This window comes from Astatotilapia calliptera, chromosome 1 (assembly GCF_900246225.1).
Source record: "Astatotilapia calliptera chromosome 1, fAstCal1.2, whole genome shotgun sequence".
Taxonomy (NCBI): Eukaryota; Metazoa; Chordata; class Actinopteri; order Cichliformes; family Cichlidae; genus Astatotilapia; species Astatotilapia calliptera.
In genome coordinates this window covers 4,044,975-4,056,800 of record NC_039302.1, presented here as the reverse complement: position 1 = coordinate 4,056,800, position 11,826 = coordinate 4,044,975, and the positions used below count along the sequence as shown (strand labels likewise).

The window sequence follows — 11,826 nt, the reverse complement described above, 5'->3', positions numbered from 1 at the left end:
GAACTGTTTGAGGGGTTCTGGCCCCTGAGTTGTACGCTTGACAGCATTGCTTTATAGCAATGAGGACCTTTACACGGATATTCGTGTTCACAGCAAGAACCTTTACTTTGGGTGCTATTTTACTGATAATGTGTCAGAAACTGACAGTCAGAAACTTTTACATGGTTCACACAGTGTGCAGGAGCCCAGCTGTCTTTGCAACAGAAACACTCCAACCTGCTCGCTACTTTGACAGCGCTCGCTTCGAGACTGCAGCCTGCCCATGTGTCAGCCTCCAGGGAGGGCAGCCGAGCTCTCTACAGCGCCGCCCTCCCTCTCTCTCAGCCCGGCTTCTTCTCCTCCAAACGGCGCTCCTAGTAGCGACCTGACGGCCGCTCAGCAGTCGCGCTTCTGCCGCTGTTCAAACACACCACCCCACCAGCCGTTCGTGGGGGTTTTGATATTTCAGTAGCAGGCACCAACCACAGGGGGAGATCCGGTTCGTTTCAGGGAGTTTTTGTTTTCGGTTGATGGATGGAGTCGTCCCCGCAGGATTCAGCCAGCGGGGCGAGCAGGAGCGGCTCCGAGCCCGCTACATCAGCGAGCCTGGAGACTCCGCACCTCACACCGCCCAGGACACACAGCTCCTGCGGCTCCAGCTCCTCCGGCTCCAGCTGCGGCAAAGGTAGGACTGCTAATTCTAAAATGATGATTATTGTTATTGATCTCGGCTACATCTGTCACAGCTGTGAGTGTGTTTGAGCTGCAGCAGCAACTTCAAACGGTTTGTGTAGCAGTTTGATGTGTTGGAGCGCAGACATCCACTGACACGTGCACATTAACACCTCTGTGTGAGAACATCACTTTGATGTGGACGGAAAATGTCATGTTGAGCTGAAGGCATTTTATTTAACTTTAATTAATAAATAATAAAATAATCGACTTAAAACGTGAAAGTGAATGAATGTCATACCCTTCCTGTTTGGCCGTTTTGCTATTTTTTTGTTCCAGTGAAAGGAAATCTTTTTTATAAGACTTCAGTTTTTAAGACAAACGTGTTCTCACTGTGTTAGCAGCTTATGTACACCTTTCATGTCAACAATCAGCCCGCTCCAAAAACGTTTTTTCTTTTTACAGGTCAGTAACAAAGAACATGAAGCTATTGAACAAAAGTAGAAATTGTTGATTCATAACAGGAACACAGTGATTTGTGGCTCTTTTGTGGGGTGGCTGTGGCTCAGGTGGCAGAGCAGGTGGTGCTTCACCTGGTGGTTCCATCGCCGTGTGTCCATCAGATATCTTGGGCTAACCCCATGTTTTGTCCATCAGTGTGTGAGTGTTTGACAGAAAGCATAGAAAAAAGTGCTGTGTGTCGTCAGAGTGGAAAAGCACCGTATCAGAACTGGTTCATTTGTTAAACCCTGCTGCTCCAGCTGTGTCATCCAGATTTGAAATTATGAGGCGCAAATGTCAATTCCTTGTCATTTAGAAAATGACAATTTTTGTTGAGAAACAACGATTTGCGAGTTGTTGCAACAGTACATTTAACAAAAGACTGAACTGGAGGCTGTTACAACATTTAAAAAAAGATCGTAAGAGATCTAAATGAGTAAGAAGTAGAGTCAAAGGGACACAAAGAGACTTGAAATAACCAAATAAAGTGACTTAAAATGATCACACAAAGTCTCATGACAAGTCCACATCGACTACAGAGACTTAAAACCCCCAAAACACAGAATCAACCACAAGGAGACTCAGTACAACCCCAGGGTCTGAAGACGGGCACAAAGAGACTCCAAACAACTCCAAAGAATCAGAAAACAGCCAAACATTCAACACAACCACAGAGATTTAAATCAGCGACAGTTAAAAGAACCACAGACTCAAAACAATCAAAGAAGGACTTAAAACGACCACGGAGTCTCAAAATAACCACGAAACAAGTACTAAGAGGTTCAAAGTAACAGCTACAGTCTCACAACAGCTAAAACTACTACAAAGACTTTGAAAACAACCACAAATATATTGGTGGATATGTTTTGCAGCAGAATTATATGTTATAAGTTTTTATTATTTGATGGCCACCTAAACAGAGTGTCACGCTCTCACTTCCATGCAGTAATTAATACCAGTGAATGAAGCCATACGTCCCCTGTGAGCAGCTCACGGACCTGACGGCAGATTTTCCTGCTGCTCATTATTGGTATGCAGCCTGGAGAGAGAGAGGCGGTCAGATCGAACTTCATTGAGTTTCTCGGAGCAGAGTCGGTTACGTAACAGCTGTTTGAGGAGAAGGAGAAAAATCACAGTGAGTGTTTGAGCGGTGTTGAAATGGAGACGGGCAGATAGTGTGACTGTTTCTGAGACATGCAGTCAAAGCAGAGCCCTGAGGGGCAGAGTAAACAATGAAAGGTAAATAAAGCCAAATAAATAAAGCCAAGTCAATGGGTCAGATGCTGTGTTCAAGTTTGACTTGTAAAAAGTGAGATGACTGTGGGGTGTGTGAATAAGAAAGGAAAGGTTCCCGTTGAGATGCAGAATTAGAGTCTTGATAAGGTGATGAAGCTGGTCCTCCATGAAAGAATAGCGACGGGTCCTCTCAGTGCTCAAAGTACAATTTGTCACTGAATGTCAATCCTGAAATCAGGGACTCGGGATTTCTGGGACTCGTCCCAGCCTGCTGTTCAATCCGAGCACATATTAATGGCTAAAAACTGGTGTGATAACATTTCACATTTGTTTTGTGAAATGAATAATCATGTTCAGGACACAATGTAGACATTTTCTCCTGAGCAGTGCTTACTGCATATTTTTTACATAAAAGGTTTTGCACAGAGTCTTGCTGGTACGCTAGTGCAGCTTTATCCACCCACAGCTCTGTGTGCATCAGTCAGTGTGTGGTGTACAGTAGGTCTTGGTGCAGCTCTCACTGCTTCAGCCTTCAGACACACCTCTGCCAGTGTGGGGAGAAAGAGAGCAATGAATGATTTATCCTACAGTAACTGGAGAACATAAGTAGGACCCGCTGAACAACAAATATAAACAAGTCATATCACATGAATACTTCTTCTCCTTTTTTAAAACATCTTAAAAATTCTGATGGTTTAAGATGTTTTAAGGCAGGGGTGTCCAACTCCAGGCCTCGAGGGCCGGTGTCCTGCAGGTTTTAGATGTGTCCTTGATCCAACACAGCTGATTCAAATGGCTAAATGACCTCCTAATCGTGTCTTGAAGTTCACCAGAGGCCTGGGAATGAACTAATCATCTGATGAAAACGGCGTTTTGTCTATCTTCACATCCACACTATTGTTTTTCATCCACACTGAAAATGCTTATGTTCCCGTACTGCGGATGTGTGAAACATAAGATGATTCAACCTGCCCTTTATTTACTTTCAGGCTCTGTGAAACGTCGCGGCAAAATGTCGAGGTGGAGTTGCTGCGAGTAACACTAGAGCACAAAGTTGCAAAAACGAGTGGGAATATAGACTCACTTTATATATATATAACAAAACAACTGCTGTACGATGCTGTCCGCCATCTTAGTTGAATTGGTCACATGACTGCACTACATGACTAAAATGCGTCATCGTTTTCGAAAGCCTCCGTTTTCGCCGTCCACACTGCGACATGAAAACAGTGTTTTCAAATGTATCCACTTTGGAGGGCGTTACAGACGTACAGTCTCAGCGCCTTTCAACAGTACTTACAATAGACTGACACCTTGACTCCTCTGCGCTCACTTAATAGATACTGAATAGGCCATTAAAAGTGACTAGTGATTTTATCACTAGTCACTTCATGCACCACGGGTCCCTGATGATGAGATCATTTTACACTGTGTGTTATGTGTTTACTTTGTAATGTAAAGGTATGTAGACTTTTTAAAAGGCATCTTTAGGTTGAGATAAATCAATCTGGCAATTGCTGTCACGGTTTGAGACAATCATATGACCCCGTATGAGCAAGCACTTTGGCGAAAACTCCCTTTTAACAGGAAGTACAGAAGCTTTTCTTACAGCTTCTACGTTAACTCCCTCTGTAAATGTTCTTAGTGATTTATCCACAACAGGGTCTTTTGCCTCTTGTATTCAGAGGCAGAGTACACCATGGACATGTCACCAATACGACCCAGGGCTAACACAGAGTTACATCCACAGACTGACCAGGAACCTAATATGCATCTGTTTGGACTTTGAAAGAAGCTGTTGTACCTGTAGAGAACCCACATACCCACAGGGAGAACATGTAAACTCCACACAGAAAGGCCCGTGACGGTGCTGACCAATCAGAAATGTCCAGTGAATTGTTCATTTATCAACTAGACAGCTTGATTTGGAAACTGTAACTGCTAAACAGTGCTGAGTAACAGTTATAAAAACATGAATTTCACGGCTGCACAAACTTCCTGCATGGTCTGTAGCATGCAGCAGCACATTAATTGTGGTAGTCAGTGCAGCTCACTCCTGTAACTGACGCTTACATAATAACACATCAGTCATGAAATGGTGTGTTAGAGATGGATGATTAAAGCAACTGTGATTTTTAAGTTCGTTATGTGAAATGAATGAATGACTGTGTTAAATAATTTACATCACAATTGCCTGATTGTGGTTTTTGCTGTGTTATCGTGGCTCGTGAGGCGCTTTGACAGTCATTCTGTTCAGGATCCAGCCCCACCAGCGCTCTGCAGCAAAGCAGAATATCCATTCGTTTCATCAGCATGCAAAGAAGTCAAAATAACTGAAGCTGCTTTGGAAACCAAGAAGACATAGATATGAGTTTCTTTAATGTGCAAGTTATAATACAATGGAATAGAACTTTTGATCTAAAACAACAAGACTGGGTTTATTAAAAGTCACTTGAAATTTTACTTGAACCTGACCTTTGACCCCAGAGGTGCTGGTAAACAGACACAACTGCCTTGCAGCATATTTACACAAACACATTTGAGGTGTGACGGTTCATTTGGGCAGAGTGTTGTTACACTGACTGACACCAAGTTTGAGCTTCCACGGCAAAGTGTGAAGAGTTGCAGGGTTTTTATCATTTTCATTTCCTGTGTTGATGCTGATGTAGACTTCATGTCTGGCTTTCACTCCCTTGAAAGGACCTCACAATATTTATCATGCGTTACTAATTTTACAGGCTCTGTCTGTCATTTTTACATTTCTTAATAAGTAGTTTTCTTTTATTCTGAGCCTTTGGCATGGGGGTACAGTGATTAGCAGGAGTGGTTAGCAAGAAGGTCCTGGGTTTGAATCCAGGCTGGGGGCTTTCTGTGTGGAGCTTGCATGTTCTCCCAGCGTCTGTGTGTTTTCTCTCCGGGTACGCCGGCTTCCTTCCACAGTCGAAAAACATACATGGGGTTAAGTTAACTGGTGATTCCAAAATTGAGCACAAGTGTGAATGTAGGCATTAACGGTCGGACGTGGGTGAAGCCTGCCTCTTGCTCTGTGATACCTGGATTAGATTCCTGGCAATCCTGAAATAACTGGATGGATGTTTTAATAAATGGCAATCACACAAAATCTCAAAATCTAGTTGTAGAGCATGTATCTATGGAGCTCTATGGAGAACATGTTGTAGTGCTGCAGGAATGAGCTGTAAAAAAGTGACGAGACACGCCTCATTTCACTGTATTTTGCTAAGAAAATTGCAAAAATGTGTCAGTATTTGTATGTATTGCAAACATGGAAATTCTGATGATCTTGAAAATCAATATTTGGTCTGACCACCTTTGTTCTTCGAACAGTCTGAACTCTTTGAAGCAAACGTTCCTGTAATATCTTTAAGTGGTCCCCAGGAATAGTTCAGCAGGTTTCCTTCTTTGGATGTTTCTGCCTTTTGTTCTGTTTCCTGTAGAGATGGCACGATACCACTTTTTTATGTCCGATACCGATACCGATATCATAAATTTGGATATCTGCCGATACCGATATGAATCCGATATAGTGTTTTTTAATCAACAAAACTGTTTTTTAAAATATCTTGCTGCATTTTGCAAGTCTGCAAGTTCATACTCAAGTTTAAAATAACAACTACACTAAAGCTATTCTGTTATACCTGTATACAAAAAAAATATTTCATAGTTCAGCAATACTGATCAATCTAATAAACTTAGACCTACACCATCCTCCCTATTCTGGAATTTTAAAGAGTACTTAGCATAAATATTAAGCAACCTAACTAATAGGGTTCCAACTCCCAGCAACAACAAAATTAAATAAATAAAAAATAGGGAACCACCCCTCACGCGCCACCTCATGATGCTTAATCGACGTAATCAACCTTAATTTGATGCAGTGTGAAAAAAAATGCACAGAAATCAATTATTTTTCAAGAAATATTAAATAGATTCAACATCTTTCTTCAACAAAATTGCAGACTGCACAGATGGTACCTTCCCAAAGTAAAAAGTACTATAGCTTACTAGGGTATATATATTAGACTTAATAGTCACTATATACAGTAATTGACTTCTATTCATTTTACATCAAATTAAAACTTTGGGTGTAAGATTCGGATAATTATTTATTAAAAGCTAGACATTTTAAATGAGAATAAGAAAGAAAAGTATGTCTTTGTGCCCCCTTTTCCCAGTTAATGCCCTATCGGCCCCCCTGGCTAAACTTTGCTAGATCCGCCCCTGCACAGTTACCAGCTGTCAGCTACGTAGAAAAAGATCCTGGTGTAGAAAGTAATAATAAATAAATTCTAACAACAGCTTATCAAGCTTAAACGTGCTGCTGTTGTTCAGCCGCTGGTTTGCTCTTTCTGGCGCAAAGTGGACCAAAAACAAATGAGAGACAGACTCGCGACAGAAAAGCCGATCAGCTGATTTAAGCAGTTTCACGATTGAAGTAGCAGCCGGAGAGCGAGAGGCAGTCGCTTGTTAAGCTTAACGTGGGAATGCTTTACAAACATTCAGAGATGGACTTACACACTTGCTTTACTTCTCTCGGGGATAACTTTGTCGGAGATGAAATGCCAGGTTGCTAGCGAAGCTCCACATGCTATCCAGACCACCGACAGGTCCTGCATGCCACAGCTGCTCTATCACGTGATGCATACGTTCTGAGGTGAGTTACGGCGTGTTGCAAGTTTTGTGAGGTGCTTTCGTGATATTTAATGGATCGGATTACATTTTTTATTTTTCTCCGATATCCGATCCAGTAATTTAGGTCAGTATCGGACCGATACCGATACGTAATATCGGATCGGTCCATCTCTAGTTTCCTGTCCAGTTGACCCCACATTGCTTCAACAACGTTAAGTCTGGGCTCTGGGGAGGCCAACCCATGATAGTGTTTCTTTTTGTCTCCTTCTATCCAAGTATGCTTTTATATTGGCAGTATGTATAGGATCACCATCATGCTGAAAATACAGCTTTTGCCAATCAGGTGCTTTCCATCAGTTTTCAGGATTTCCCAAACTACTGCCTGAAACGCAGCTTCAGCCTGTAACAGACCTCCTGCTGTGATGTGCTCTCCTGACCTCCTCTGTGCATACTTGAGACATTTTGAACCAAAATTCAAATGTGGATTCTTTACTCCATAAACCTCGTTGACACTGATTTTCAGTCAGGTTCTTGTGGAACATGAAATACATCAGCTTAGTCTTCCTGTTTTCCTTCTTTACGAACAGCAGCTCCTCCACTGAGACCCTTTTTCATGTGAACAGCCGACAGACGGTCCTGTGTCAGGCCTTTGCTGAATTTCTTCCTATTCCTTAAGAACATGACTTTCAGGTATTGTTGACAGCTGTAGATCAGATTTTAGACCTGATACTGATAATTTGATGTAAATTATTGTAATGTTTTACAATACATCACTGTAACAAAGTCTGTAAAGATACTATTTAAAATGTTTTTGTTGTTAAGTTGTCTGATATTTTCAGTAGTTTGCCCTTGAGTTAGATGCCCTTTTAATGCTTGAGTCATGAGTCACATTCAGTGTTAAGTGGTTTAAAAATCTGAACTGGAAATTAGTGAAAATGCAGCCAATGTCAAGAATAAGAACATTGAAAGCCTGGAGAACTACTCCTCGAGACTAATACAAAAAAATACACAAAGGTCTGGCTGCTTGGAAGCAGAACATAAAGACTTGGGCAGTAAAGTAAGTTTAAACAGTTTTACACTTTGAGTCCCTCATCTCAAAGTCATTGTCTGTTGTTTCCTTTTTGTTTTTTTGAATGTCTGAAATTAAATCAGGATTTCTCCTACAAAATAAAACACACAAGCAAGTGCTCCTAAAATGTGAACCTATTTCTTTTTGGTGTGCAGTTTATCTGTATTTGTTTAGTGTTTGTAAAGTGCACTGAGCCCTGCAAATCATTCACAAGATCATACATTTGGCATTACTATTGAAAAAACATTAAAGCAATAACGTATCCTTTAAAAAAAGAACAAATATAATAAAAATATCGACGATAATATTAGACGCTGTCAGATGTCCTTTGTGACCCCAAAGAGGATTTGTTTCTCCAGCTGAAAAAGTGAGTGTAATCCACTACTCTACGAGGCAATTAACAACAAACTGTCAAAATATTTAGAAAACAATGTCTGGAAAATATCAATTTTGGAACCAAATAAACTTTTAGAAGAAACAAGCAAATTTAAGAAGATTTATGAGGATTAAAATTAACTACATTTTCTCACTTTGTACATAAACTGTACAACATTAAAAAAAAATGTGCCCAAAATATGGTTGGAATAAAAAAAATGAATTATAATCTTCAATGCCAAGTGAGTGTCCAAAAGTGTAAAGTGTTCAACTCATGTTTGAAAAAAGTTAATTTACGATTTGAAAAGGTCATAAAATGTTACGTATTGGTATAAACAAGGTGCTGCGAATCCAGAAAAGTAACTGAGCTGAAGCACATTTTTCTCATTTAAATCAATTCAAACGAAACGTATGCGTAGTTGAAATAGAAAGCACACACTGCTCAGTCGTACACTCTGGTGGCAGTACTGCTATTTCTGACGGTACTTGAAAGCAGCGGGCGTGTTACGTAACAGGTCTCTGGCAGAAGGGGCACAGAGCCAGAGCCTTCAGTGTGGGAGAGTGAAGGCTTTAAAAACCGAGCTGTGAAGAGCCTTAAAGCTGAACGCTAACTTTCTGACACTCATTTGGGAGAAGAGGAGCAGAGCTCTCATTCTGTGTCTTCTGTCACATTGATTTCACTTTGTTTTGATTTCACCAGCTTTTCTGTTTCCCTTATTTCTGATTACTTAATTTTGCCCCTATATGTTACATATCTCACTGTCTATCTGTTTTTCTGCTGCCTAGCCTGTCCTGTCTCCCCAATGTAAGTTTGTATATTGTATGTATTGTGTGTATGGTCGACTAGGTCTGTCGTTTCAGCTGCAGGCAACTGCAACTGACAAATAAAGCTGATCCTTATCCTTCACATTCATTGTGCTGTGTTTATGCTGTTTTCATGGCTCTTTTATTGGGATGTCAGAAGGTAGAGTGAGTCGCGCACCAATCAGAAGATCAGCGATTTGTTCGCTGGCTTTTCCGTCCTACATGTTAAAGTATGCTTGGGCAAGATGTTGAACCCCAAATTGCCCCTGATGCATTCGTGTGTGTCTTAATGTTAGAAAACTCACTTTGGTATAGGGAGGGGAAAAAGCTTGTGTAATCGGGTGCACACAGCTTGAGTGCTCAGTTAGAGTAGAAAAGTGCTAAACCAGTACCAGACCCTTTACTTGTTGTTAATAATGTTGTAGTGTCATACACTTTTTACCTTTTTACTTGTATGCGGTCTCACAAATGAACAAAAGTGCGTCACCCATTCATATTTTACTCATGGCCAAAGAGAATGCTGCGTTCACCTACAGATGATAAAATAAAATGTATGTCACATGGATCCAAGTGGACCCTCGTCACGGGTGGGTAATGCAGACCAAGTGTGGGTGCCTGGTCTGAACTGACAAAAGCCTCTTCAGGTAACAACAATGACATATTTAACTACTTGATCAGAAGGTTGAGGGTTCGATTCCCCTGAGGTACCCCTGAGCAAGGTACCATCCCTACACACTGCTCCCCGGGCACCCAATGGCTGCTTCACTGAGTGAATGGGTTAAATGCAGAGAGGAATCTCCCCACGGGGATCAATAAAGTACACATTATTATTATTGTCACAGACGTTCTGAAACTGCAGGTTTAAAATTCTTAGCCTTCCTCAAAAAGCTGGAGGCACACAAATAAGACCACATCTGTTCGTAGTTTTGTACTTCTGCAGTTGTTTTGTCCTCATATTTTCAGCATTTGTGTCCACAGAGCTTTGATGTCATCATGTCTTTGTCATTTTATCTTCTTTTTTCTCTCCCCTGTTGTCTTCTTTTCCTGTGGGACTGTGATGGACCGAGTTGAAAAAGCAGGAGGAGTCACAGGAATTATTAGAAAAATAGGGTTTTCATTTATTTAACCCCCAAAAATTATATTTACAAAAGTAATAAATGTTGAGCTCATAAGAGAGGTCAAAGAAACAAAACTCAACTCAGGCAAAGGACCGCAAACTTAACCATGCAAAGGACTACCCAATCAAACATGACTGACCTCAACATGAAATGATACACAGGGGTTTATATAATGGCTGATCAGACCACTATGACATACGAAGGGTAAATAAACAAAACACAATCGTAAACAACAAACAATGCAGTATAGTCTGGTTTGTTTATAAACTAAACACCAAAGAAGGAAATCAAAACTACTAAACCCTAAATTCAAATATTTAATTAAGTACAACTACTTTGTTTTTAAATTAAAGAAAACACACATTCTCCCCTTCAGCAGGAAGTGGTGGTGCGGTCCAATTATCCCTCTTTGCATTTAGTGGTTTCAAACCCTGTCCACCACCTTTTGTCTGGCAACTCCCAGGGATGATGGCAGGTAAGAGTAAAAGAATGCGAAAAGCAGCGGCGGCGGGGCAGGTGAAGCAACTCCAGAGGCCGAAGGGCAGCGGTGGCGGCCGGCCACGCGGCAAGCAGTGGCGGCGCCAGAGCAGGTCCGGAGGCCGACCATGCGGAAGGCAGCCCGGCGACGACCTTGTTCAGGGGGCCGCCCTAAAGACCTGGAAAGTATAGATGGCATGATACCACTTTTTTATGTCTGATACCAATATCATAAATTTGGATATCTGCCGATACCGCTATAAATCCGTGTGTTTTTTAATCAATAAAATGTTCTTTTTAAATATCTTGCTGCATTTTGTATAAGTTGATACTCAAGTTTAAAAAACAAAAGTAAACTAAATCTATTTTGTTATACCTGCATGCAAAAAATACACTGCAAAATACAAATACAAAAATATTTCATAGTTCAGCAAAACTGATCAATCTAAGAAACTTAAACCTGCACCATCCTCCCTGTTCTGGTATTTTAAAGAGTAAGCAACCTAACTAATAGGGTTGCTAACTCCCAGCAAAAAAAAAAAAAAAAAAAAAGGGAACCACCCCCAACCTCATGATGCTTAATCGACATAATCAACTGTAATTTAATGCACGTGTAAAAAAAAAAAAAAAAAAAAAAAGCACAGAAATCAATAATTTTTCTACAATAATTAAATAGATTCAACATCTTTCTTCAACAGAACTGCAGACTGCACAGATGGTATCTTCCCAAAGGAAAAAGTACTATAGCTTACTAGGGTATATTAGACTTAATAGTTACTATATACAATAATGGACTTCTATACATGTTACATCAGATGAAAACTTTGGGTGTAAGATTCGGATAATTATTTATTAAAAGTTATACATTTTAAATGAGAATAAGAAAGAAAAGTATGTCTTTGTGCCCCCTTTTCCCTGTTCATGCCGTATTGGCCCCCCTGGCTA

At 40.7% G+C, this 11,826-nt stretch overlaps 1 protein-coding gene across 1 annotated transcript in view; it reads left to right on the top strand.

Annotated features, from left to right (window-relative positions):
* The first annotated feature begins 311 nt into the window (after positions 1 to 311).
* The window catches only part of LOC113008303 (nuclear receptor ROR-alpha-like), a 172,386-nt gene continuing 160,871 nt past the window's right edge, over positions 312 to 11,826 (top strand). Inside the window, exon 1 of the mRNA XM_026145671.1 lies at positions 312 to 664. Coding sequence (XP_026001456.1) covers positions 514 to 664 — 151 coding nt within the window. The 5' untranslated portion in view covers positions 312 to 513. The remainder of the gene's footprint in view (positions 665 to 11,826) is intronic.